Source organism: Apiospora phragmitis (assembly GCF_038363925.1).
Source record: "Apiospora phragmitis strain CBS 135458 chromosome Unknown utg000004l:1.0-3135199.0:1.0-3139288.0, whole genome shotgun sequence".
NCBI classification, from domain to species: Eukaryota; Fungi; Ascomycota; class Sordariomycetes; order Amphisphaeriales; family Apiosporaceae; genus Apiospora; species Apiospora phragmitis.
The window spans coordinates 750,959-778,048 of record NW_027117402.1 but is presented as its reverse complement, the minus strand read 5'-3'; the positions used below and the strand labels follow the sequence as shown (position 1 = coordinate 778,048).

The window sequence follows — 27,090 nt, the reverse complement described above, 5'->3', positions numbered from 1 at the left end:
ACCACCCGTCAATCGTTCTTTTTTTAATCAGGAAAAGAGGGTAGAAGGAGATTGGTAGTGCTGAACAGCGGCGATTCCACTCTCCGTTGTTTCTCCTAATTCCCTGGGAAACCTTGGTACTGCGAGCTAGCGACAGCCAACTTCCCTAGCTTTTTCTCGTCTCCCCCCTGGACAAGCCCAAAGGCCCCCCCTCCCAACGCCAGACCAGCCGCGACCCGCCTGTGTCAATCAAGGAATTCGTCCAACCACCCTCCAGACAACAACAACACCACCGCAACAATCAGTAGTGATTGGTCTCGAAGAAATATCTTCGGTCAATTCTGCTCTTTGTCTGTATTGTCACAACACCTCGCTGTGGCCGGCCACGATTACACATCTGCTACCTTTGCAGAACAATCACGGTACATAATTTTAATCAGCGACCCCGATCGTCGCGACTTCGACACATTCCTTACCGACCAATCCTGCGTCCGAACCTGTTATCTACATGACTCCGTGATCTGTAAGTTGTCATGATCATTCCCAACACAACACATACCCTCATCGAAGGAGCACAGAGCCCGTTGGTGCCAAATCCTCCCGTTTTGGCAGTTGCGAGCTACCCGGCCCCATCTTCTCGACGTTCAGCACAGTCCATGCCCAAAGCGCAACTCCCTATGCACACGCACCCACAAACATGCTAACAAGTTGACGTATCTAGAACATCGTCTTTCACGTTATAGCCTCGACACCGCGAAAATGTCGGGCTACCCCGCCGGTGGTGGTGGTGGAGGAGCTGGCGCTGGCGGCGCTGGCCACCACGACGCCTACGATGATGGCTACGGTCATCAAGCTGGAAACACCGATTCTTACTACGACGATCACAATGGTCAATATTACGATAATGGCTACGATGCTCATGGTCAACATCCTGCTGGCCATGGTCAGGCCCAGGAAGGCTATTACGATGAATCGTGAGTTTTCCACAACCATGAAATTGACGTTTGGTCCTCATTCTAACATCTGCTTTCACAGGGGATATTACAACGCCGACGCCAACAACCCGTACCATCAAGACGGTGGCTACTATGATAATCAAGATGGATATGGCCAAGATGGTTACTACGACCAGCAAGGTGGTCAGTACTACGATCAGCACGGCGCCCGCGGCGACGGAGATGATTCGGAAACCTTCAGCGACTTCACCATGAGGTCCGACATGGCACGGGCGACCGACATGGACTACTACGGCCGCGGTGACGAGCGATACAACAGCTATCAGGAAGGTGCTCGGGGATTCCGCCCTCCTTCTTCCCAGATGTCATATGCTGGCAACCGTTCCTCTGGTGCCTCGACGCCTAACTATGGCATGGATTACGGCAATGTTCTGCCTGCAGGTCAGCGTTCCCGTGAGCCTTACCCGGCGTGGACATCTGATGCCCAGATTCCTCTCTCGAAGGAGGAGATTGAAGACATCTTTCTGGATTTGACGGGCAAGTTCGGTTTCCAACGAGACAGCATGCGCAACATGTATGACCATTTCATGGTACTACTTGATTCCAGAGCTTCTCGTATGACGCCCAACCAGGCCCTTCTGTCCCTTCACGCCGATTACATTGGAGGAGACAACGCCAACTACCGAAAGTGGTACTTTGCTGCCCACTTGGATTTGGACGATGCGGTGGGCTTCGCCAATGTGAAAGGAAAGGGCAAGAAAAAGAAGAAGAACAAGAAGGCTGCTACGGACGGTGCCGATGAATCCCAGGTTCTCGAGGACCTCGAAGGCGACGACAGCCTCGAGGCCGCTGAGTACCGCTGGAAGACTCGCATGAACCGCATGTCTCAGCACGATCGCTGTCGCCAGGTTGCTTTGTACCTACTTTGTTGGGGCGAGGCTAACCAGACTCGTTTCATGCCTGAGTGTCTTGCCTTCATCTTCAAGTGTGCTGATGACTATTTGAACTCCCCTGCCTGCCAGAACATGGTGGAGCAAGTTGAAGAGGGTACATTCCTGAACAACGTCATCACCCCTATTTACCAGTACTGTCGCGATCAGGGGTACGAAATCTCCAACGGTGTTTACGTCCGCCGCGAGCGTGACCACGACCAGATTATTGGTTACGATGATTGCAACCAACTCTTCTGGTATCCCGAGGGTATTGAGCGCATCGTGCTTGAAGACAAGAGCAAACTGGTGGACGTTCCCCCAGCTGAGCGTTACATGAAGCTCAAGGACGTTAACTGGAAGAAGTGCTTCTTCAAGACATACAAAGAAACACGATCTTACTGGCACGTGCTCGTCAACTTCAACCGTATCTGGATTATTCATTTGTCGATGTTCTGGTTCTTCACCGCCCACAACTCGCCTACCCTCATTACGAAGAACTACGAACAGCAGAGAAACAACCAGCCGCCGCCGTCCGCCCAATGGGCAATCGTTGGATTTGGTGGAGGTATTGCCGCTCTCATCCAGGTTTTGGCAACTCTTGCAGAATGGGCCTACGTTCCACGTAAATGGGCTGGAGCACAGCATCTTACTAAGCGTTTGATGTTCCTCCTCGTCGTCTTCGTTATCAACGTTGGTCCTGGTGCCTACGTCTTTATGTTTAAGGATACACAAAAGGTCAAGGATCCGCTTGCGCCTCCCCCGGACTCTACGTTGTCGTTGGCTCTCGGTATCGCCAACTTCTTCATCGCGATCATCACGGTCATCTTCTTCTCCGTCATGCCGCTCGGCGGCCTTTTCGGCAGCTACCTTACCAAGAAGAAGTCCCGTCAGTATGTGGCCAGCCAAACGTTCACGGCAAGCTGGCCTCATCTGAAGGGCAACGACAGAGCCTTGTCTTACGGTGTCTGGGTTATCATCTTCGGTATCAAGTTCGGCGTCTCGTACATGTTCTTGTCGCTGTCTATCCGTGATCCTATCCGCTACCTGTCCATCATGGACGTCAAGTCGTGCAAGGGTGATGCTATCTTCGGAAAGAATGCGGCCGCCGCCATTCTTTGCAGACAACAACCTACGGTTGCGCTGATTCTGATGATCTTCACTGATCTCATTCTCTTCTTCCTGGATACCTATCTGTGGTACGTGCTGATGAACACGGCGTGTTCCATCGCACGTTCGTTCTACCTCGGTTCCTCCATCTGGACACCCTGGAGAAACATCTTCTCCCGACTGCCTAAGCGTATCTACTCCAAGGTCCTGGCTACTACAGACATGGAAATCAAGTACAAGCCAAAGGTGCTCATCTCGCAAATCTGGAACGCTATTGTCATTTCCATGTATCGCGAGCATCTGCTTGCAATCGAGCACGTCCAGAAGCTGCTGTATCATCAGGTTCCTTCCGAGCAGGAGGGTAAGAGAACTTTGAGGGCACCCACCTTCTTCGTCTCGCAGGAAGATCACTCATTCAAGACCGAATTCTTCCCGACCCACAGCGAGGCCGAGCGTCGTCTGTCCTTCTTCGCCCAGTCTTTGTCTACTCCTATTCCCGAGCCCCTTCCCGTTGACAACATGCCAACCTTCACTGTCCTGATTCCCCACTACAGCGAGAAGATTCTCTTGTCTCTCCGTGAAATTATCCGAGAGGATGAGCCATACTCTCGTGTCACCATGTTGGAGTACCTCAAGCAACTTCATCCTCACGAATGGGACTGCTTTGTCAAGGACACCAAGATTCTTGCGGACGAAACTTCTCAGTTCAACGGCGAAGAGGAGAAGGGCGAGAAGGACACGGCCAAGAACAAGATTGATGACCTCCCCTTCTACTGCATTGGTTTCAAGTCGTCCGCTCCCGAATATACTCTGCGAACTCGTATCTGGGCTTCCCTTCGATCCCAGACTCTGTACCGTACGATCTCTGGTTTCATGAACTACGCCCGAGCCATCAAGCTTTTGTACCGCGTCGAAAACCCTGAGGTTGTCCAAATGTTCGGTGGAAACTCTGACAAGCTGGAGCGTGAGCTCGAGCGAATGGCCCGTCGCAAGTTCAAGCTGTGCGTTTCCATGCAAAGATACTCCAAGTTCAAGAAGGAGGAGATGGAGAACACCGAGTTCCTTCTCCGTGCTTACCCTGACCTGCAAATTGCTTACCTGGACGAGGAGCCACCGTTGAACGAAGGCGAGGAGCCTCGCTTATTTTCTGCCCTGATTGACGGTCACTCTGAGCTACTGGAGAATGGCATGCGCCGACCCAAGTTCCGCATCCAGTTGTCCGGCAACCCTGTACTTGGAGACGGAAAGTCCGACAACCAGAACCATTCGATTATCTTCTACCGCGGAGAGTACATCCAGTTGATCGATGCCAATCAGGATAACTATCTCGAGGAATGCCTGAAGATTCGTTCCGTCTTGGCCGAGTTCGAAGAGATGAAGACCGACAACGTTTCGCCTTACACCCCCGGTGTGAAGACCGTTTCGCCCGATCCCGTTGCTATTCTTGGTGCCCGTGAATACATTTTCTCCGAGAACATTGGTATTCTGGGTGATGTCGCTGCCGGAAAGGAACAGACGTTCGGTACTCTCTTTGCGCGAACCTTGGCCCAGATTGGTGGAAAGCTCCATTATGGTCACCCTGATTTCCTCAACGGTATCTTCATGAACACGCGTGGTGGTGTATCCAAGGCTCAAAAGGGTCTGCATCTGAACGAGGATATTTACGCAGGTATGAATGCATTACTGCGTGGTGGGCGTATCAAGCACTGCGAGTACTACCAATGTGGTAAGGGTCGTGATCTTGGTTTTGGCTCTATTCTCAACTTCACAACCAAGATTGGTACTGGTATGGGCGAGCAGATCTTGTCTCGCGAGTACTACTACCTCGGAACGCAGCTGCCCCTGGACCGCTTCTTGTCCTTCTACTACGCCCATCCTGGTTTCCATTTGAACAACATGTTCATTATGTTGTCGGTCAACCTCTTCATGATTACCCTGCTCAGCTTGGGTGCCCTGCGCAACCAGACTATTCGCTGCGAGTACAACGTCAACGTCCCCATCACCGATCCTCTCTTGCCCACGGGTTGTGCCAACACAGATGCTCTTATGGATTGGATCTGGCGTTGTATCATCTCAATCGTCTTCGTCGTTTTCATCTCCTTCGTACCCCTTTGCGTCCAGGAACTTACTGAGCGTGGAGTCCTGCGTATGGCGACGCGTTTCGGCAAGCAGATCTGCTCGCTTTCGCCCTTCTTTGAGGTCTTCGTCTGTCAGATTTACGCAAACGCTGTCGAGCAGGATCTCTCGTTTGGAGGCGCTCGCTACATCGGAACAGGTCGTGGTTTCGCCACAGCGCGTATCCCCTTCGGTGTGCTGTACTCTCGATTCGCTGGTCCCTCAATCTACTTTGGTGCCCGACTCCTGATGATGTTGCTCTTCGCCACCTTGACTATCTGGCAGGGTGCTTTGGTCTACTTCTGGATCACACTCATTGCTCTGGTCATTTCGCCTTTCCTGTACAACCCTCACCAGTTCTCGTGGAGCGACTTCTTCATCGACTACCGTGACTACCTCCGATGGCTGTCTCGTGGAAACTCTCGATCTCACTCGTCTTCATGGATCAACTACTGCCGTCTTTCCCGTACCCGCATTACTGGTTATAAGCGAAAGGCTCTCGGTGACCCCTCTGCAAAGGGCTCTGCCGACGTCTCAAGGGCAGCTTTCACAAACATCTTCTTCGGAGAGATCTTTGCCCCCTTGCTGTATGTCGCGGTCACTCTGATCCCTTACCTCTTCATGAACGCCCAGACAGGTGTTGTAGCAGGCAAGGATGGCAACGGGAAAAAGGTCGAAGCCACCCAATCCCTGATCCGTGTAGGCATCGTCGCGTTTGCGCCCATTGCTATCAACATGGGCGTGTTGTTCGCCATGTTCGCCATGGCCTGCTGTATGGGACCCGTCCTGAGCATGTGCTGCAAGAAGTTTGGTAGCGTTTTGGCCGCCATTGCCCACGCACTTGCTGTCATTATGCTTCTGGTGTTCTTCGAGGTCATGTACTTCCTTGAAGCGTGGGACTTCAAGAAGACGATCATTGGTATGATCACCGTCGTGGCCCTGCAACGCTTCGTTCTGAGCCTTATCGTCGCCATGTGCTTGACACGTGAAATGAAGACGGACCAGTCCAACATAGCATTCTGGACTGGTAAGTGGTACTCGATGGGTTGGCACTCGATATCTCAGCCCGGCCGTGAGTTCCTCTGCAAGGTCACAGAGCTGAGCATGTTTGCTGCCGACTTTGTTCTTGGTCACATGATTCTCTTCCTCATGGCCCCCTTTGTGTGCATTCCCAAGATTGATATGCTGCACTCTATGATGCTGTTCTGGCTCCGACCTAGGTATGTTTGATCCAATCCGACCCCACTCACGCAAGCTTTTACTAACCAACCTCGCGAACAGTCGTCAAATCCGCCCTCCTATCTACTCGTTGAAGCAGTCCAAGCTGAGGAGGAGAAGAGTGATTCGCTTCGCCATCCTCTTTTTCACTCTGTTCTTCCTCTTCCTGGCGTTGCTTATTGGTCCTGCCGTCCTCCACGGCATTGTTGACCAGAAGTTCTGGGCCAACTTCGGTTCCATCCCCGATGGCTTCTTGCAGCCATTCAACCAGACCAACAACAACACCATCGAGCAGGAGACGGGAACGGGACGACCTGGCTACCCTTCGCAGTCACCGACTCCTCTCCCTGGCATCGTTAACCGAGCGTTGTTTTAAGCACAGGTGGAGCAGTGGCTGTATCATAAAAACCCTTGCCGGGCAGGCAGTATTGACCCCCCGGCCTGAAGGGCTAGGGAGGCTTGCCCGGATGGGAAATGCGTTGTATTTCTGGTGTTTGCATGGTACACGGCTTATTATTATATTCTCTCTAGAGTCATAGGCATCAGTTTCGCGGGGTTTTTCTTTTTGATTTTCAATTCCTTCGGGCATGACGAAAGTAATATTGTACTCAGGAGTCTTTTGCAGGGAGGCGCAGGTATTACGAGGAGTGCTACCTGGTTCTCGCAAAAGTCACACAATCGATCAATCAAACAAAATATGGATCTAATATCAAACCTCTCTTGTTTGCGGCGTGTACGTACGTGGTGACTGAACTGAGGCGGACTGACTCTTGGGGTGACCTCTAGTCATGAAATGGAAGTAAGCGGACGACGGTCTGGATAACCTCAATACTGACCTGTATGAACATGTGCAACCAAGACTCCTGTTTGTTTACTCAACACTTGATTGTTCTGTTATGGAAGGAAGCCCGTGTCGTGACCACTGTTCTTAACTTGGCGCGAATAGTAGTACACTTGAGCAAGTTAGTTACCTCGAAGAAGCCCTTTGGCGAGATCTCTCCCTCGTCCAAGCCCACAACCACACTTTGTTTTAGCCGTTTCTCTTTAGTCTACTGCAATCAACAACACACCGATTCTAGGCCTACTGGCTGCCAAGTAGTAGGTAGGTACTTATATATCATATTTGCACGTCTAGTCCAGAGTAAATCTCAAGCAATACATTCGCCAAAAATGGAATCTCTACGTTCTCTATCACCCTATATCTTATCTACTCGCTATTCTCGACCCGCCTCTGTAGTATCCTGCGAGCATTGGCGGGCTCCAGCGTCTGGATCCCCAGGTCCTCGAGCGCCCTTCTCGCCTCTGCGTTGTCCGTGAACATGCGATCGCTGATCTGTTCCAGGGAGAAACCGTTGTTGTTACTGCCGCTCTGATCACCATCGCAATCGCCATCACCGCCGCCATCACCGCCGGTCTTCTTCCCGTCGCCACCACCACCACCACCAAGGAGAGGCAAGCTGAGGAGCCGCGCGCCCTCCTCGAGCTGCGCCATGGCCGCGGACCCTTCGGGGATGTGGCGGTCCACCAGGGCCAGGATGGCCTGGACGTCCCGCATGAACTGCGCGGCGCCGAGCGTGGTGAAGTTCTGGCGCAGCAGCACGTTGGACCAGAGGGTCTCCTGGAGGCTCTCGAGGGCCTCGCGCCAGACCCGCTTGTACGCCGCGGTGCTCAGCGCCGAGGCCAGGAAGGCCAGGTTTCGCTTCATGATCTGTATCCAGTCCCCCAAGTCAGCGGGTTTCATGTCAAACGAAATGATGACAATTAATTGATTGATTGATCTTGGAGCTTACCCTCAAAGGCTCATCGAGCTCGGCCGTCACGGCAAGTTGAGATGGGTCGACTAGGTCCAAAGTTAGCCTCCCTGACTAGGCACGATACGATATCAATAGATTGCAACTTACCCGATGCCTCACTGCCGATGATGCTCCACTGTGGTTTGGAGAGATACGGACGGAAAGCGGTCTGGTGGGATTCCACCAAGGCCTGCTTGAGGAACTTCTGGGCGCTCTCGCGCCGTTTGCTGTAGAACTTGATCGTCTCGTCAAAGATGCTGCCGTCCGCCTCGGAGCCGATTTCCGATGACGTGCGGCCCTTGACGTGGTCGTAGCTCATACCTCCGACCAGGTTGGTCTGGTCGTCGTCGGCGGCTTGTTTGGCGCGCCCTTTCAGGTCTACCCAGAGCTCGACAAAGAACTGAGCAGCTCATGCCATTAGCGTCTGCTCGCCTTCGCAGGGTATAGCAAACGTGACTTACCTCCTCGTTGCCCCAATCACTCAGTGTTGACACGATATGGTCTGCACTCCCCAAGACTTTGCACAAGGCCTCCAATGCCCCAGTTCCCTCCAGTGCGGCCAGCTGTTCCTTGGAAACGCCCTGTAGAGTCCGGGCGACGGTAGATGTCAAGGATGCATACGCCTCCAAGGAGTCTAGCAAGCGGCTGTGGTACTGATCTAGTATTTCCTGCTGGATGTCGATAAGGAAGCGGATCTTGTGAGGTAGCCGCCGAACCCTTTCGTACTGCGACGTGACCGACCTTAGGAGATCGGTGACGCGGACGGCGCCGTACGTAGGCTTCATCTTGCCGGGGGTGCTGTAATCGTAGTCGATGTTGCGTGCGTCCGGGGAGTTGATGATGGTCTGATATCGCTCGAGGGCAAACTCCTTCTCGAACTTGAGCCACTCTCGGAAGTACTGGTCGAGGACCTCCGACGTGATGCCGGGCCATCCGTTCTCCGGGTCGCCCCCGTCGTAGCTGAACCGTGACCGGATGGTGTCGTCGAAGTCCATGAGCTGGACCATGAGGCTGCTGAGGTACTGCGGGTTCTTCAGTCCATGTTGCACGACGCTCTCCACCTTTTGCTTGAGGACCGGCAGAAGCGCCGTGATCAGGGCGCAGGCGAGATCGGTGTACGCCGTCGTCTCGGCCGCCTTGGTGCCCTGGAAGCGGGACGCCAGGACATGGTCGAAGTTGGACCGGAAGAAGTCCTCCCACTTGTCGATGAGCGAGACGAAGTTGGGCAGGCAGAAGGTGCCAAAGGCGGCGGGCGCGCTCGTGCCGTTGTCGCCCATGAACTGGAAGCGGAACCACTGCACGAAGGGCCGGGCCATGACGTCGACGGGCAGCAGGTTGACGAGCGCCTCCGAGTACAGCACCTCAGGGACCTGGAGGTCCATGGACTTCTCGAACGTCTCGAGCCACTCGCCGTCGACCTCGGCGCCCGGGTCCGTGTCCGCGGGCCAGCTGCGCGCCCGCAGGACCGCGCCCAGCTCCTCGCTCATGGTCTTCTTCATCTCGTCCCACAGGCGGCCGGTGACGCGCTCGACGTGGCCGACCAAGTGGCCCGCGGCCTCGTCGGCGGCGCCCTGGCGCTCGCGCAGCTGGCCCGCAAGCTGGCGCAGGCGCGTGTAGGGCCGCAGCGCCTCCTTGGGGTCCCGGGGCAGGTGCGCCCGGGCCTCGCGGCGCATGGCCTCGACGTCCTGCAGCAGGGCGACGTAGCGGTGCGCCAGCTCGATGCGGTGCAGCTGCCGCATGGGCGCCTCGAGCCGGCGGATGGCCTCGTCGGGAGCGTCGGACTGGCCCATGATCTGCAGGCGCAGGTCGATGCTCTGCTGCAGCTGCTGGAACTCCTCGATCTGTTTCGCGACGCCGCCCTGCCGGTCCTGCGCGGACCGCCGCACGTCTTCTAGTTCTTGGGCCGCACCGTCGAGCTGGGTCTGCAGCTGCTGGCGTTGTAGTTCGACGTTGGCCAGCAGGCCGTCGAGGTTCTCGAGGTCGGTCACGGACTGCAGCTTGTCGTCGAGGTAGTCCTCGAGCCGGATGTCGGGCTCCATCGATTGGGCGCGGGTTAGGGTCGCGTGGGCTGCCATTGCGCTTCGCTCGTTCGGTTGCTTGCGTGTAAAGCTTCAAGGGGGGTGATGTTGTCGATTTTGTTGTTTATTGACTTGCCTGGAGCAGCTGGCCTCAAAGTCAATCCGGAGCTGAAGTGTCATCAAGGCCCGGCTTTGGTTTGATTGAATGTGGTGGGGCCTAAAGCTACCAGATACCCCGCAATACTGTCTGCAGGTGCATTTTCACGCCTTATGATATGCATCATGGCCTTTGGGCAGACTGAACTATGCCACTACTGAACTGGTAAAATCGAGAAACCAGGAATCGCATTACATTTCATCCCAATGAAGACCGATAATACTGCTGCATATGCCTGATACTACAATGCCAACATCTGATCCATTGGGCTATCTTGCTGTACGCGATACTGCATAGCCGTACTTCGTTGACCCCATCGGTTTTGAGTCGTATGTTTAGTGATACTGAGAACAACATCATACTCACCCCCACGCAGACAGGCCGCTCGTCCGCACTGAAGTCTCCCCAACCCGTGGACCCCTGACGTCAGCCCACACCGGCTAGCTTCCGGCTCTCCTGAACCCAGCCAGTGAGGCCTTTGTCCGGTATCACTGTTCGACATCATGCATCGAAGCTTTGGCAGCTGATGTCACGCTAAATGACCAAGCTTTGGCCCGGGGGTGGCCGTCAACCGCCGCTACTGACTCCCGATGCACCTATTGCTCCCCAAATCGGGGTCTTTCCCAAAGTCTGTCAAGGGGGAAGATCGGAATGCGGGAACCAATGAGGGCATCCTGGGTTATCTTGGGCTTTCTGAAGGGGTGCTCGCTTAATTATATGAAGACCGGATCCCCTCGTGGTACTCACTGAAGGGAAGGGGGCGTTTAATCGTTCCCACTCTATGCTGCGAATGTCATGGTATCGTCACGGAGTGTCCGCCGCTGCATACGGAACTGATTGAAACAAATCCAACTTTCGAACTTCACATCAGTCATGAGGGGGTTTCTTATGCAAAAGATGTCGTCGGTGGAGCAGACCACCCAGGAGCCACACGAGCGGCCAAGGTCGTTCGGTATAGGCGGTGCTGGAAACATTCGTCAGTTCCTCTCTACTTCTCGTTAAACCCCCTTGCTTTGCTGGATCTTTCTCCTGGAAGCTCGCTGCTGATATCGGTCTACAGGAACGCGAGCCGACGCAAGGCTGTCTGAACTTGCTCCTGCAACGCCCGATACGAAAGAGCAGCCCCGTCGGAGGAGCAGCGTCTTCAGCAGTAGCTCGTACACCGAGGGCGAGAGGAGACAATCCAAACTCCTCGATAACATGAAGGGGATATTCAGACGGTCGTCGACAAAAGAATCGGAGCAGGAAGACGACAAATAAAGGGAGTTCCATTGACCGAATAGGTTAACAGGCACACTGTACTTGATCATCCCCCACGAGGATGAATAAGATTGATGCCAGCATTGCTTCGAATGAATACAGGTACTACGTACGAAAACAACCTACATATCTACATAATCTACAATACCCCCATAAGTTTCTATTATATCAAGGGACGATCATATCACACTGAGAACACTACCCGAATAGTATACTCTATAAAGAATAAACAGCTAAATAGTAAGTACATAATCGTGCACAGCGTACACATTTGATGCGATATCTGCTGGTTGCAGACTTGAGTTATGACGAGCAAACCTCTCCAACCTTGCGACCGGCGCAGTGCAGCTAAGTAAAAGCAAAAAAAATGCTTCATATTGGCATACCCATCTGGGTTGACTTGAAATAGCCAAGCAAGCCAACAATAATTCAGATAAAAGGTAGAATAATACATGTGCAAAAAAAGAATTTCTAATTCTGCAGTTTGAGAAAAAGTTGGCGGCACCCGGAATCGAACCGGGGTCTACACGGAACAGTTATGGTGCTAGACCACAACGTGTTGTACTGACCACTATACTATGCCACCTAGTGTTCATTGGTTGTTGAATTCCTGTTTCTTATGGACATCTATGATGCAATAATTTCTCCGAGACAAATGAATAAACAACGTCCATAAGCCCATTCGAAAAGCAGCCAATCTTCATGAAATCTTAGGTACCGAAGGTCATCAATGTTGCGACCCGCTTTGGAGCACGAATTCGGACAGCTCTTGCAGCCTGGATGCTCGAGGACAAAAGATGCGACTAATGGTGGAAGGCCTTTTGAAATGAGTACCAGGTAAGATCTACAGCAGCTATTTGAACCTAAACTACTCGTTAGGTATTGCCATCACAATTGTCTGGCACGGGCAGAGACAGATCTGCTATAATCACATTGGTCGCCAGGGGTTTCACTTTGATGATTACATAAAATTAAAACGCTCGATTATTCTCGAGCTCGTGATTAGAAAAGTCATTAACTAGGTGTTCTTGGGCAGTGCGAATGGAGCTCATCACCACATTCGCTCCCAGCAGCGTCTCGCGAAGCCCATCTGGGCCAGTCTCGCCTTCTCGACCTCTTCGATTCCGCCTTCTTCCCAGTGACGGCATTCGTCGTCGATCTCCTTCTTACCGCTGATCAGATCGGCCTCCGCGGGCTTGACCACCTTGGTCCGCCTGAAGATCTTCCAGGCCACGAACATGAAGCCACCCCAGCCGACGGCGAAGTACGCGGTGATGAAGCTTCGCGTGTCGAACGGCACGAAAGAGCTGTACCCACGAAGAGCAGCGCCAACCAGCCAATCACCAACGCCACGTAGGGCGTGTACGGGGTCAGGGGAGCGCGGTAGGGAAGGCTGGCCGGGTTCATGTTCTGCGCCTTGCAGGCGCGGTAGAAACCGATGTACGCCGTCAACATCATGACGTACGTCATGATCAGCGCGGTCGTCGTCAGGTCGACGAACCAGTAGAAGACCTCGACGGCCGAGTTGGACGACACCAGGAAGGTGATGCAGGTGATGGCCGACACGCTGAGGACGGCGTACATCGGCACGCCGGACTTGGTGCACTTGGCGAAGATCTTGGGCGCTTGGCCGTCCTTGGCCAGGCCGTACAGCGTGCGCGACGACGAGTAGAGGTAGGCGTTGCCGCACGACCACCCGGACAGCAGGATCAACGCGTTCACGAGATCAGGAAGGAAGGGGATGCTGAGGTTCTTGATGCCCACGACCCAGGGAGAGGCGGCAGCGCCCGGCTCCGAGTTCTCGATGGCGCCCAGCAACAGGGGGTCGCGCGAGGAGCAGATGATGCCCACGCACAGGACTCCAACGATGTAGAAACCGACCAGACGGTAAAAGATCAGCTTGGCCACACGAGGGATGGTTCGGCGCGGGTTCTGGATCTCTCCCGCAGCCAGTGCGATCATATCGGGACCCGCAATGGTGAAGGCTGCGTAGATGACGACCTTCCACCAGCCCAGGAATCGCCCAGTGTCTCCAGTCGTATAGTATTCATGAATCGCGTTGCCGCCGCTCCAGTTCCGGAAGCCGTATGCATCGTGCTTGGGGTTGCCTCCGCACATGGTAACGAGCGTCACTAGGCACAGTCCAAACAGCAGGATGACTTTGGTCGAAGCCATGATGAACTCGGACTCTCCGTAACACTTGACGGCTACCACATTGAGCAGCAGGCACGAGATCAAGGCCATGGCGATCCAAGCGGCCGGGTTAACATCGGGCAACCAATACTGCATAACCGTGGCCACGGCCGAGTATTCCGTACACACCAGCATGACTCCGGCGAAGAAATAAGTCCAACCCATGGCGAAACCCAGGGCTGGGTCGAAGAAGCGCGCCGCCAACTCGAAGATGCTGCCCTTGGTGGGCAAGTAGGCGCACATCTCAGCCACACACAAGTTCAGGGGCCACACGAACATGAGTCCCCAGAAGGCATACCCCATAATGAGGGAGAGTGGGCCTGCCTTACTCAGAACCCCGCCAATACCGACCTAAGCGCTATTGTCAGCGGCGTCCTTTCCTACACACCAATTTCGGCAGTCTCTGAGAGACGCGAGAGCGGAGAGAGATACTACCTACCCAAAGTCCAGTACCGATCGATCCGCCAATTGCCATGAGCTGCACATGGCGCGGGCTCAGACCGCGCTTGGTCTCGCCATACTGATCAGCAGTGACGACGCGCATGTCCTCACTGCCGGTGTTGGTATAGGCAGGCGTAATGCCTCCCTTCTTTTCCGTGTCTTCCATGGTGGTGGTAGTTAACGACTACGGAACAGAGCTCGAGGGAAGGTGTTTTGTTGGAGGAGACTTCCGTGGTGAAGCAACCCTCAATGGCAAGGGCGACATCTCGAATGCTATATATGCGAGAGACGGCATGGTGGCTCTTGGCACGTATGGAGCGTATTGATAACGTGGGTGTTACATAACAAGGAACATCCACGCCAACAGACGAGAGCCTGGATTGTACCTGGACAAGCTAGGGGTGACGGAGAGACGACATGATGGGTGAGCCACTGCTATTGCCCCACCGAGATAACGAGGTTCGCACCCAGCGGCTTGGCAACCCGACTTAAACGGGCCTAACCGGGTGCCAACCCCAGACTGCCAAGACGCTTAGACCGACGATAACGGTTCTCGATGATAGAGCGATTGGCGAGGAACAGCAGCACCACCCACCACCCGCGACGACGCCGTGGGCTTTCCCTTCTACCGTGAACTATCTAGCCCTGCCGACAACGAGCTGAGAACATGCTTCACCCCAAGCTAAGCAGCAGTGTTATTCCTTGGCTGCTGCCATTCGCATGGACATCCCTAATCTGATCAAGGCTGGCTTGGCCCTGTTGCGTCGCATGGACTTGCCTGTTCCTTCATTATCCCATCCTATTACACAGTAGTGTCTTATTGCGGGAGACAGCTGATACGCAATTGGACCTATCTGATATGCTGCATAGCGCTCCAGGGCTGATAGCTGAGTTTACTACACGATTCATAATGTAAGGCAAGTAGTAACTGTACCCACTCCCATTACCATCAATGTTCTACTTGTACGGATACTCCGTATGCTGACCACAATAGCACAGCAACTGCTTATCCTTATCATTGGGTCTTCTTAGCATTACTATGTACTTGCTATCGGAGACCAACCCGGGCTGCCTGCACCACTGCTCCCTCGAATCGGAAGCTAGCCCGCTTCCGACTCGATAGCTTTATTCTTTATCATAGGCCAAGCCCACTGTCTGCCTTTCACTCTGATCTGAGACATTCGTCGTTTCAACACCACCGCCTACAAGTGCTAATTTGAGTCAGCTCTGGCAATCCGGGGTGAGCTACCGCTAGATTGGCGAGACTACATACCCAATTCACTGCTAGACAATCGGATCCGACGACTTCAATCCAATCGACTCTCGAAGTCCTGTTCTGTAGCGGATCCGCGAACTACACGGCCACGAAACCGCTCGCTGTCTTGAGGTTATCCGCTATCTTTTTCGCCATGGCGTACATGCTTTCCTGTGGATGAGCAGAAATCGTGAAAGACAGCATACTGGCATCGCAGATGCGAAGCCCCTCGGATGCGATATACCCGCCCTTGCTGTCGAACACTGCCCCGTCATCGGCCGATCGCCCCGATTGCACAAGTCCCTGTTGGATGCCAGATCTGAGTAGCGCTGTGGCGAATGTGATCCAGAATCGGTTGGTCCGTCTGTACATCCGGGAGTGGCAGATGTTCTGGGCCGTTCTTGATTGTGTTGGCCGCCTCCGTTACCGGGAAATTTGCCCAGCCGCCAGGTATCCTGCTGCGCTGTTGGATGGTCCTGATACATCCTCGTGAAACTGTTTTACGTCATGGGGGGGGGGTCAGCATTGGGTCAGCAGTCAGGGATTGACCGCCAGGCTTATTTACTGCGTGCGATACGGCAACCTGTAGAGGGTCGGCAAGGTTCTGTCCTACCCCTGACAGATCGACAATGACCGGAATAGCTTGGGATTAGAACACAGCCTGTGCCCCGATCCCTATGGCAATATCAACCAGGCTCGGCCGCCAATCACCAGGGGCTCGTTACCTGATACCATGAGAGGCTGCGGTGAGAGAAAATGTTCCAGCAGAGATGATGACCTCCTTAGCAGCATTGAGCGTATACGAGAACCCCGGGATCTCGACTTCAACACCGACAGCTCTTGGAAGACGACTCGACCGATCGAAAAGGTTCCGTTTCGCCCGAGTATGAGCGTACACGGCCAACTTGCCACCTCGAGGGATGGCGTTGCGAAGAAAGCTACTCTCGACCGACGACCGATGAGGATTCTCGGGGTTGATTGTCGAAGGAACCCATGCACCACGTCCGATAAGCTCACCATTACTGCCGAACCCCTTTGAACTCGGAGACAGGTCGGCCTCCCCCAGGCCTTCGACAACCAGGCTCAGTCCATCAATGGCTGAGGCATAAACGACTCCGTCGAAGTGTCGACGAACGCAAGACCTGTCAACGCCAAGAGCGGAACGATAGACCGGTTCGAGTTCTCGAAGCCGTAGAACCCACCGGGCTTCCACCACGGCGACGGACGCGCCCTCGGCCAAGATAGGAATGAGATGTTGCAGTCCTCCTGGCCTGACCACTGTTCGTGATTGACTGCAGTTTGAGTGCACAGCCGTATACGCGCCTAGTAGAATATAGCGAGCCACCCCGAGAGGCGGGTATGCATGTCCGTCCTGCGGTTGTCGTATATTCATTGCCCTGTGCACTGATGAATTGGGGTCGGTCGTCCAATAGCAGATCGTCCTTGGGTTATATCCATCTAGTTCGGCTGTCTTTCTGCGTATCATGGAAGTGCTTAACGCCGTGTAGTAAGTTCGCCGCGGCGCAGCACCGAATGTCAGATCTACGCACCTCGACTCAAATCTTTTATAGTGACGCAGTGGTTGGTGACGGGCGGACTGCTGATGATAGATTACTGTGTGCCGATTCGACTATCATCACTTGATGCAAGCAACATAATATCATACTGCGTCCAGCTGGCAACCGTGTTCGTAACGCCATCAGACCTGGTGTCACTAGCGTTCGTTTCCTAACTAACAGTTGTCTCGCCCAAATCTCTCAAGTTCTCGCAGCAGCTCCGTCTTGAGCTCCTCATCCGCCCAACTGATCTCGACGGCATCTCTCGAGAGCTGCACCATATCGGCCTTGGACATGTTGCAGTAATGATAGAACTTCTCCATGGCCCCGTCGATCCAGACGTCGTGCATGTAGGTCGGGTCGTCGCTGTTAATGCACCACTTGACCCCCTCGAGGTCCCACAGCTGCCGGAGCTTGGGGAAGAGCACGTCCGTCGCCTGCCGCCGGTGGTAGGCGTGCGGGCACAGCGTCAGCGGGATCCCCCGCTCTTGGAGCCCCCGCAGAAGCTCGGGCCGGTCGAGGGCGTTCAGGCCGTGGTCGATGCGCTCCGTGCCCTGGCCGCCGAGAACGGTGAAGATGGCTTCGTGGACGTGGTCTGCTGCGTCTTTCTGGTCCACGTCGCAGTGCATCGTAACGTGAAGTCCTGTTAGGGCATTTCAGGAAACTCTTTCTGGCAGATCAAGATAGGTAAATAATAGAGGAACTTCTTTAAGCTAAACTTACCGTCTTGCTTCGCCATCTGGAAAGCCTTCTCAAACAGCATCGGAGGGCGGTCGTACTCATTGCTGGCCAACCCCACCGCGTGAAACAGCCCGTGACCCCCCGGGATCCGGGCCGAGCCGCGCCGCCTCGTACGCCGCGATCCCTTCCTCGACGGACCGGTCGCGGATGAAGCACAGGATCCAGTTGCTCCGGACGCCGAACCGTGCGGCCCCCTCGCGCTGCGCACGCATGTAGCCGTTCAGCACGGTCGCGGCGGGAACCCCGCGCGGGAGGTAGGCCTGCAAATCAAAGAAGGGCTCGGCGTAGCGGATATTCATACCCGCAGCCTTTTCCAAGTACGCCATGCCGAGCTCGTAGAAGTCCTCTTCGCGGCACAGGACTTGCGTGCCAGCGAAGTAGGTCTCCAGGAAGGTCGGGGCGCCGGTGTCGCCGTGCACCTCCTTGCGGTGGTTGTACAGCACATTGTAGGATTCCAGCAGGTCGTCGTACGTGGCGTAGGCCGGTAGGGGACGTTGTTGCGCAGCGCGAGCTTCCAGCGCAGTGCCGGGGTCAGGGTGCCTTTGATGTGCACGTAGAGCTCGACCTTGGGGAGGGCGGCGATAAAGGGGGATACTTGTAGGCCGTTCATGGTGTGTACATTAGTTGATCAGTGCCAACAAAAGCCATTCATACAATAAGTAGTTTCAAGAGGTCGAACCAGGCTGACTTGCATTTTATATTGCGAATACTGTAACTAAAAGTAGGTGACCGGCTGGCTCCCCGGCGTACATGGCCTATCAGCATTCTATTTCTGGATCCATTAGGGGGCTAGTTGGGGGTCTTAGATAGCGGGCGGCCATTAACCCGAAGGCGTTATCAGAGGAGGCATAACCCAACTGGGAAATAGCGGGGGGAAAGAAGTGTTCTTGAACGACTTGACTAATGTTAAACGCTGATAATCATATATATGATAACTCATTTACTATTTAACATCTCGGTTTAATCGGGTAATAGTTGTCCCTTGGACGCGTCCGGTCTCCCCTCCCCCCCGTAGATGCTGCCCCTCACCACGGCGGCGCCGCCCGCGACCAAGTTGCTCGGGTCCATATAATCCAACGCGGGCAGCCGCTTCCAGGCCCCCCGTGCGCATGGCCTCGAGCAGCAGCAGCGTCGTGATGAGAAAAGGCGTTGGTTGACGCCGAAGACGGCCCAGATGTACAGGTCCTGCCCGACGGCGAACGCGGCGCGCTGGACTGTGGCGAGCGTCGCCTCCTGGGCGGCCACGGGCGGCTCCTCCGGCAGCGACGTTACGGTGATGTTGCGGTCACCGAGGCCGACGTGGACCTCGAATCACCCTCGGCACGTACTCGAACCGGCACTGGGGTGGCGTTGAGGTGGTGGTACGACCGGCCGGCGGCGATGGCCAGCATGCGGCGCGGGTCGTCCTCCGCGGTGGTGTGGGCGATGCCGATGGCGACAATGGTGTCGCTGGTGTGGCCGATGTAGGTCGAGTACTCGGGGTCCGCGCGGCGGGCTGTTGGGGAAGCATCCCGTGGGCGGCGTAGGTATTTTCCGCCGTGCGTAGCTGGTAGAGACGGAAACCCGGTGCTGGCAATGTACAGGCAGGCCGGATGGGTGTCGTAGCCGACCTCGTGGTAGGTGTAGGCCTGGGCCATCGTGTCCTCGAAGACGGACTCGTCCATCAGACCCACGGCGGCGTCTACGCCGTGAGAACGCCCGATACAGGTGAATCCGGAGTAATCGGTCTTCGAGTGACGCCGCACCGTGCCGTCGATGGGCGTGGCAGATGCGGCCGAGGTGGGGATGCCTCCTTGCAGCATGACGCCCACGGAGTAGGTGAACAGACCTTGGCTCGTTTTCAGCGTAGGGCCGGCCGACGCGATCTCGCTTGGGTATTCTCGGAGTAGACTCGAGTTGCGGTCGTGCGATGTAGTCACCATCGCATCCCTGGTGACGGATGTGGTAACAGGGGTCATCGCGCCAACCCACAGAGCCGACTGGGCCGCCATGAGGATGAGAAAGGAGGCCAATACGAGGATATACTTAATAGGTTGCGCCATCGACATGCGGGAAGAGCATAAGCCGATCCAGAACCACACGACATCGAAATGTAACGGGTGCTTCTGGAAGCAGATCCTGGTCGCATAGTTGATGAGCTTACAAAGGACGCCACTGAAGACGAGCCCCAACAAGTTGGCCAAGACTCGCATAGCGAGCTGGACAAAGACTCGATGCTCTTCTTGTTGGCTGTGGTGAGTAAACTGCGGCAATGCTGTCGTGATTACCAGGCCCGTAAAAGGGACCGTGCTTGTTCAGCAAGTCAAAGACTCTCTGTGTAGACTGCGGTCAATGATCCGATGCGTCGTCGTCGCATGGTTCGTAGCTGGATCGAACGGAGACTCTCGCCAGTCTCTTGGACATCCTCCTGACCTCTCCCGGTGGAGCCATTGTGGTTCAGGCGTAGGTATAGAAGCTGTTGAAGATTCAAGGCCGTCAGTTCAGGGGTGTTAGTTCCTCACTTCTTTTCTTCATCAGATCTTAATGTATGACAAGGCACCCACCCAGCTTAATGCCATTTATTCTGGTATCAGGCTTCCCGTTGCCCTACAATGCAGGCTGATGCTTACAGCTTGTATTTTGAGGTTACACCCAGGAAGCAAGGGGTTGTGCAACCACCGGGCAGGTTCTTCGGTACGTTAGCACTTACTACCTGATACATTTTACGGAGGGGTGTACATGACCGACACTTTCGAAGCTACCGGTACGTTGGTTATCGTTTTACTGCTCGGGGTATCATCGGCTCGGGATCATGATCCGGCTTTGGAGACCCCAAACCAAGCGCGAACCTGCGCTCGCCATCTTGTCTTGTCTTTCTGATTTCCTTGTTCTGCCCGCCTCGAAGAATCAATCGGTGGGGCCCATCAGGTGTTATTTCCATTTCCAGAGCCAGGATGCCTGCAACTGCATCGAAAGGTACCATTGTGCTCACTGGGGCCAACGGCGGCCTCGGCAGCGCCATTGCAGCAAACGTTGCCTCGTCCAGCCTAGCAGCCGACTACCGTGGTATCTATGGAGTCCGCGACCCGGCTTCAGCACCGGCCCTTATGCGGGCTCTGCAACAAAACAGATCGTCACATGGACACGAGGTCACCACACTCCATTTGGAGCAGCTGGACAGCATGCGCGGCTTCGCGGCCAGCATCAACGCCCGGGTGTCTCGACAAGAGATCCCCCCCGATCCGGGCGCTCGTCTTGAACGCGGGCTATCAAGAGTTCGAACGGCAGACATGGGTAGAGGACGGGCTTGACTCGAGTTGGGTGTTCAACTACTTGAGCCAGTGGCTCCCTTCGCTGTTATTGCTACAAAGCATGGACCGAGAGAAGGGGAGGATCGTGGTAGTAGGCAGCCACACCCACGAGTACGTAAGAATTGCTTTATTGGGTTGGAAGAAGGGCTGACAAAAGGTCGCGTAGCCCGTTCGACAGATTCAACGATGGCCAAGGCGGGTATTTCGATGACCCGAAGTAGAAGGAAATTCTTGGCGACGGTATCGAGCCCATTGTCAAAGGCACTTGGAGTTCAAGCCAGGGTGACCCTTCTTGGTGTAGCGGGATCCGTCGCTATGCTGCTCCGAAGCTATGTCTAGTCATGATGATGTGCGTTTACTCCTTACTTAAGTAGTCAAGCTGATAACCACCAAGAAATCCTTATGCTAACATTTTACTTAGTGGCGAGTTGCAAGAAAGTCTTGATAAGGATCCATTGCTGGGTAACATCTGCGTTCTCGGTGTCGATCCGGGGTGGATGGCAACAGGCATCGCACGCCGGCACCCCCAGTACGTCTTTGTCCGAACCATTATGCCCTGGGTCGCTGCACTTCTGTCCTGGCTCAAGCCTAGCGGCATGTTCCGTACGCCTGCTCGTTCAGCAGGGGATGTGGTGGCAGCCATGCTGGGCAATAACTCCAAGGGGGTTTACTTCAAAGGAGCAAGGCCGGCGGAGGTAAGTGCCGAGGCAAGGGACAGGGCGAAGCGGCTCATGGTGTGGAGGGATAGCGTGGGTTATGCCAGACTACGGGAAGGCGAGACTATGTTGGCGGACTGGCGTTGATTATGAAGAATGTGATGACGGTATCGGCAGCTTTCTCAGTATAGCCCCCTGATAGTTGCGTACACCGTCGTGGGGTTCACCCCTTGAACTGAATGCCAGTCATTTCCCCCAGGACTTCCACGAGCACCAATTGGCCAAACCTCGTTGGGGTCTGTGGAACTTATACAAAATTGTTCGAGTTGACTACACTTTGTGTATAGGGATTTTGCTAGTGATTATTCATAGATCTAGAAAGGACCCTTGGACTTACATGCAGGTATAGAATAATAGGGTACTAGTAAGGGGTTTAAGCTAGCGGGTGGCCACTAACCCGGAGGCGCTATCAGAGGCGGCAGAACCCAACTGCTGAACCTAGCGCTCGCTACCCCACCAACCCACGTAATCAGCAGAAACAACAGCTCGTTGCCGACTTTCTGTCCAAATATGACGTACACTTGATAGAGCAACATTGTTACATATCATTGCCATATATCGCCAATATTCTATCTAGCTTCTTCCCATAACACTGAGCCTATGCCGGACTTTGGGAGTAAAGCTGTGACTAGTGCTTCAAGATAAGTGCGACGTCGGAGAAGACCGGCGCACCCGGGGTGCTTTTAGGTTAGCACATCTCGGCGTCACTACTGATTTGCTGGAGATAGATAGCCCCCGCATCGGGTTCTGCTTTTGCTGATCTCTTGACGGTCGGCGCGCATCCGAAGAATACTACGTTCCATTGAGAGCGGCTGGCACTGAGCCAGGGGGGTTTTATTATATCATGTCTCTCTACTCGCGCGAAGACTCATCGCGCGAATGTTTCTTCTCTCCCAATGCCGCAGCAGCCCCTGAAGGTTCATCCTATGCGACAATGGGCGTCCCCGACGAATTGGAGACCGGGCTGGCTGACGCCAGCACTTCGCCGCATGCCGAGGTCGACGCCGCCACGGCCCGCCGCATCGTGCGCAAGATCGACCGGCGCCTGATGCCGCTGCTCTTCGTGACGTACGTCTTCAACTTCATGGACAAGACCATCCTGTCGAGCGCGTCCGTCTTCGGCCTGAAGCAGGACGCGCACCTCCGCGGCCAGGACTACGCCTGGGTCTCGTCCGTCTTCTACTTCGGCTACTTCGCCTGGGCCTACCCGACCACGCTGCTCGTCGCCCGCCTGCCCGTCGGCACCTACCTGGCCGCCAACACGCTGTTCTGGGGCGCCGTCGTCGCCCTCACGGCGGCCTGCGTCAACTACGGGGGGCTGCTGACGGTGCGCTTCCTGCTCGGCGTCGCCGAGGCCACCGTCTCGCCCGCCCTCATGTTCGTCACCTCGACGTGGTACACGCGCGATGAGATACCCACGCGCACGGGCATCTGGTTCGCCGGCAACAGCGTCGGCGGCATCGTCTCGTCCTTCCTGGCCTTCGGCATCGGGCACATCCGCAAGGACGAGGCCGGCGCCGTCGGGCCCTGGCGCTGGGTGTTCATCATCCTCGGCGTCGCGACCTTCCTCTGGGGCTTCGTCATTTTTTGGTTCCTGCCCGACAGCATCTCGAGCGCCAAGTTTCTCACGCCCGACGAGCGCCGCTGGGCGCAGGACCGCATCGTCGTCGCGGGCACGGGCCGGACCGAGAAGACGGCCTGGCGCTGTGACCAGGCGCGCGAGTGCCTCGTCGACCCCAAGGCCTGGTTCGTCGGGTCCCTAACCCTGCTGTGCCAGATCCCGAACGGCGGCACGCAGAACTTCGCCAACCTGGTCCTCGTCTCGTTCGGCTTCACCAACCTGCAGTCGACCCTCATCAACATTCCCTACTCCGTCCTCACCATCGCAGCCATCTCGGGCACCGGCTGGCTCGCGGGCCGGTTCCGATCGCTGAATTGTATTCTGGCGGCCCTCATCGTGCTCCCGCCCGTCGTGGGCAGCGCGCTGATCGGCAAGCGCGACGCGCTCCCGCACGGCGTCGCGCTGTTCGGCTACTTCCTGCTGTCGACGGGCCCCGCGGCCTTACCTCTCTTACTGTCGCTCGTCCAGGTCAACTTCCGCGGCGTCACCAAGAAGGGCACCATGACCGCCCTCGTCTTCGTCGCCTACTGCACGGGAAATATCGTGGGACCCCAGCTGTTCCGCGAGTCCGAAGCCCCGGGATACACCACCGCGTTCCGCGGCATCATGGTCTGTTACGCGCTGGTGGTGTGTCTCTCGCTCGGGCTCCGGTTCTATCTCCAGTGGATGAACGGGCGACGACAGAAAGAGGAGGGGATCGAGGCTGGTGTGGGGGCTTCGGGAGTTGTTGGCCGTAGCGATGATGGCGCCAAGACGGTCGATGTCGCGGGCGGTTCTGTTGCTGAGGTAACGGAGGCGGTCAATCAGGTTCACTTGCGACTCGAGGACTATGAGGATTTGACGGATTGGAAGACTGTGGGTTTCCGGTATCGCCTCTGAATGTAGAATAAAGCTTGGCGACTAACTGATAAGTACCCCCATCGTGTGCTTCCAAGCCTATGTGCTTCCCTGTTCCCATGGATGCTGGCGACTTGCCCTGTGATTTTCAGCTTCCTCGGTTCCAATGTCGACCCGTGTGGTTCGTAGGATTGCTGGGTTTGGAAATTTCCCTATGTCTCCTGAACCAGAAGGCGAGTGACGGTGATCGCTTAGCTCGAGATATTGATGCTGCTCGGGTCTGCCATCTCTGATGTTGTTGTTATGATGAAGGGTGGATTTCCCAATACCGCTCATCTTGATGCCTGATCGCTTTGAATCCGCACTCTTGGTCCATGATTTGAGGAATGGGTAGATCCCTAGTGCACCTAGTTTGGACAAGGCTTTGGGGAGCGCCGGTGTGCAAAGCACGATCAAACCACAGGTAGCCTCTACTATGGTCCAGATACCCACAGTGCAGAAATCGTAAGTGACGTCTTGCGAGTGGGAATATTTGACCGAGACGGGAATCCTTAATGCTGCAGCAATGCAGGCACTTTTCGAATTATCTAGTTAGCTAGAGCAATTATTGGGGTCGGCCTGCCTGCATCCAAGGGGGGTGATGGATAACCTACATCAAACCGACTACGAATACGGCAGAAACACCGAGCCGCTTCTGCACGGACATGTTGAGACCCCAGATGACCTTTTGCGGGAGGACGAGGATGACCAAGTCCAGCACGAAGTTGACCACGGCCGAGGCGACGTAGAGGCCGCGGCCGTCGAAGCAGTGCCCAGGAAGTAGCTGATCCCAGGCTTTCGCGTGGGGCGTGCATGTCAGATTGATGACAATGATGGCGGCGGAGTTGAAGAGGAAGTTGACGGCCAGCAGGGCGACGGAGATCCAGTAGAAGTAGTTGTTGCGGGTGCCGCGGGGCACGAAGATGTGCAGCCACTCCAGCACGATGGCGGCTTTGAGGAGCATGATGCTGGCGGTGAAGAAGTTGGTGGCGAGGGTGAAGAGCTAGTGTGACGACGTGAGTATATCTGTTTCTGGTGCTTATTCACTTGAAATAAGGGGGAAGGCTGGCGTTCTGGTTGGTTTGTTACTTACGTATAAGATCTCCGGGAGATCCTGGAGACGGAAGTTCCATTGGTGTACGAGGAAGCCGACATGGGATTCACGGAGGAGAACAGCGACGAATGCCACGTAAAGGCCCTGCCAAAAGGGCAACTGTCAGTATGGAACCAGCTCTCTTCGACGATGGTGAGACGAAGAAAGAATGAGCGTGGACATACAAAGGCCACCAGCATGAGGTCTGCGCCGAAGTCTGTGTGTTAGCGAAGTACATATGTAATAACCAACCCCAGTGGTGTGTGTATGTGTGTGTGTGTGTGTGTTTGGTCACATCATCTGTTCAACTCGTCACTCACAATCGCTGATGTGTATTTTCCGCCAAGAGCGCCCCATGCCCGATACGCGGACGAATACGAAAAACGAGCCGATGATGAGACAGGTACTGCACACCGCAACCACCACCCCGTTTCGGTTTGGGGGGTTGTCGAAGTCGGGCTCGATGCCTGGCGGAGGTGGAAGTGCCGGCCCAAGGAGAACCTTCTCTTGCTCCGCGGGCGACAGCGCCCAGAAGTGTTCCGAATCCATTTTCTAGATGATAATACCTATGTTAAAGGTAGATAAATAGATGTATGGGGATGGAGACGGCGTTTGCTAGTCTTGTATTGCGAACCCTGAAAAGGATTCGGGCGCTTCTTGAAGTAGTTAGGTTTGCTTCGATTCGATACCAGAGAGTTATTAACCTGGTAGAAACGAAGGGCACAATGACCGGGATGTTCAAAGAAGACATAAGTAGGGGATTACGACGACCAGCTTATGTTGGGTGCTCCCCGCCCCCATTTGGAGGTCAAGCTGCTCGTTGGGAGTCCTCCGTTCCTACCAGGTTGGCCCGGCATGGAATCGCAGCGGAAATAGAAAAAATAAAATAAAAAGGGCATATATCATGGCGAGAACAAAATGTCGACGACGAGAAGACCCGGCAAAGTATCATTGATCTAGTAGGTCCGACTGGACATTGGCGGAACTCGGGAACGGGAACCCCCTATCCGTGCCGCCATGAGAGCTTCTTCTGGGGAACTTAGGAGTTCCAATGAGAGTGGCTGTTGGTTATATTGCGGATGGGATGCTTTGCTGATAACGTGATGGTGATGATGGTGGGTTGCTAATGCAGCCGAGCCGGCTCGGGGTACGACACGACGTATTACTGGACGGATTACGTGCAGGGCTGTGTGCTTACAGCAGGAGGAATGAAGCAGTCAGACTACGTTGTCTAGAAGTAAGACGCCCGGTGATGCGAATACCGGTGCATCCGTACCAAATAAACACCCAGCTTTTTCGACTCCAAGTTCCGCCAAGAATATATACGATTAATATAAACTCCAATGCCATGTACTAACGCAAGAAGGGGACACGGGATCTGTTGATTGCTCTACTCATAGGCCCATCTCAACGGCGGCAACAATGGTCGTCGGCTTGGCGAGCATTGTCTGCATCAAGGAATCTTATGTCAGACGGCCCTCCCCTGCGTGTACATTGAGGAAACACAAACACACAGCCAGCGTAACAAAGTTGGCTTGTTCGGGCCTTCGCATTCGGGAGTGCGAAGTAATACGTAACGTACCATCGGGGTATCAGCCCACGTGGGACACACGAACTTGACTCGGTTCCTATTGCTAATATCATCGATAGCTAGCCTCAGGAAACTAGCGGTTAAGCTCGCATAACGAGGAAAGGGGTGGCGGCGTGAGGCAGCATAAGTACAACATACCCGCGTTTATTGGCGGTGGAATATGTCTTCCCGAGGAGAAAGGG

General features: G+C 54.9%; 10 protein-coding genes across 10 annotated transcripts; 4 read left to right on the top strand and 6 right to left on the bottom strand.

Annotated features, from left to right (window-relative positions):
* Positions 1 to 738: 738 nt before the first annotated feature.
* On the top strand, positions 739 to 6,683 carry PG994_003389 (1-3-beta-glucan synthase component gls1 protein; the record flags this gene model as incomplete). The annotated part of the gene is made up of 3 exons (XM_066854798.1): positions 739 to 953; positions 1,015 to 6,309; positions 6,371 to 6,683. The coding sequence occupies 3 exons, from the start codon at positions 739 to 741 to the stop codon at positions 6,681 to 6,683; spliced, it is 5,823 nt and encodes a 1,940-aa protein (XP_066719076.1).
* An 831-nt stretch (positions 6,684 to 7,514) lies between these two features.
* Positions 7,515 to 10,175, bottom strand: PG994_003388 (rint-1 family protein; the record flags this gene model as incomplete). The annotated part of the gene is made up of 4 exons (XM_066854797.1): positions 7,515 to 8,015; positions 8,098 to 8,147; positions 8,209 to 8,500; positions 8,562 to 10,175. The coding sequence occupies 4 exons, from the start codon at positions 10,173 to 10,175 to the stop codon at positions 7,515 to 7,517; spliced, it is 2,457 nt and encodes an 818-aa protein (XP_066719075.1).
* Positions 10,176 to 11,172: 997 nt separating this feature from the next.
* PG994_003387 (uncharacterized protein) lies at positions 11,173 to 11,535 on the top strand (the record flags this gene model as incomplete). Its single annotated transcript, XM_066854796.1, has 2 exons — positions 11,173 to 11,251; positions 11,336 to 11,535. The coding sequence occupies 2 exons, from the start codon at positions 11,173 to 11,175 to the stop codon at positions 11,533 to 11,535; spliced, it is 279 nt and encodes a 92-aa protein (XP_066719074.1).
* A 1,051-nt stretch (positions 11,536 to 12,586) lies between these two features.
* PG994_003386 (proline permease) lies at positions 12,587 to 14,335 on the bottom strand (the record flags this gene model as incomplete). Its single annotated transcript, XM_066854795.1, has 3 exons — positions 12,587 to 12,842; positions 12,869 to 14,079; positions 14,168 to 14,335. 3 exons carry the CDS (start codon positions 14,333 to 14,335, stop codon positions 12,587 to 12,589), a joined length of 1,635 nt encoding a protein of 544 aa, XP_066719073.1.
* A 1,188-nt stretch (positions 14,336 to 15,523) lies between these two features.
* PG994_003385 (uncharacterized protein) lies at positions 15,524 to 16,796 on the bottom strand (the record flags this gene model as incomplete). Its single annotated transcript, XM_066854794.1, has 2 exons — positions 15,524 to 15,788; positions 16,150 to 16,796. Coding segments are annotated over 2 exons (912 nt in total), but the record flags the coding sequence as incomplete, so codon positions are not given.
* A 360-nt stretch (positions 16,797 to 17,156) lies between these two features.
* Positions 17,157 to 18,331, bottom strand: PG994_003384 (uncharacterized protein; the record flags this gene model as incomplete). The annotated part of the gene is made up of 4 exons (XM_066854793.1): positions 17,157 to 17,623; positions 17,704 to 17,765; positions 17,800 to 18,143; positions 18,215 to 18,331. The coding sequence occupies 4 exons, from the start codon at positions 18,329 to 18,331 to the stop codon at positions 17,157 to 17,159; spliced, it is 990 nt and encodes a 329-aa protein (XP_066719071.1).
* Positions 18,332 to 18,681: 350 nt separating this feature from the next.
* Positions 18,682 to 19,913, bottom strand: PG994_003383 (uncharacterized protein; the record flags this gene model as incomplete). Its single annotated transcript, XM_066854792.1, has 2 exons — positions 18,682 to 19,026; positions 19,050 to 19,913. The coding sequence occupies 2 exons, from the start codon at positions 19,911 to 19,913 to the stop codon at positions 18,682 to 18,684; spliced, it is 1,209 nt and encodes a 402-aa protein (XP_066719070.1).
* Positions 19,914 to 20,654: 741 nt separating this feature from the next.
* PG994_003382 (Short-chain dehydrogenase TIC 32- chloroplastic) lies at positions 20,655 to 21,814 on the top strand (the record flags this gene model as incomplete). The annotated part of the gene is made up of 4 exons (XM_066854791.1): positions 20,655 to 20,994; positions 21,043 to 21,122; positions 21,233 to 21,360; positions 21,433 to 21,814. 4 exons carry the CDS (start codon positions 20,655 to 20,657, stop codon positions 21,812 to 21,814), a joined length of 930 nt encoding a protein of 309 aa, XP_066719069.1.
* A 757-nt stretch (positions 21,815 to 22,571) lies between these two features.
* On the top strand, positions 22,572 to 24,227 carry PG994_003381 (allantoate permease; the record flags this gene model as incomplete). The annotated part of the gene is made up of 1 exon (XM_066854790.1): positions 22,572 to 24,227. One exon carries the CDS (start codon positions 22,572 to 22,574, stop codon positions 24,225 to 24,227), a length of 1,656 nt encoding a protein of 551 aa, XP_066719068.1.
* Positions 24,228 to 24,284: 57 nt separating this feature from the next.
* PG994_003380 (uncharacterized protein) lies at positions 24,285 to 25,866 on the bottom strand (the record flags this gene model as incomplete). The annotated part of the gene is made up of 5 exons (XM_066854789.1): positions 24,285 to 24,759; positions 24,839 to 25,227; positions 25,318 to 25,422; positions 25,503 to 25,534; positions 25,638 to 25,866. The coding sequence occupies 5 exons, from the start codon at positions 25,864 to 25,866 to the stop codon at positions 24,285 to 24,287; spliced, it is 1,230 nt and encodes a 409-aa protein (XP_066719067.1).
* Between the last annotated feature and the right edge of the window lie 1,224 nt (positions 25,867 to 27,090).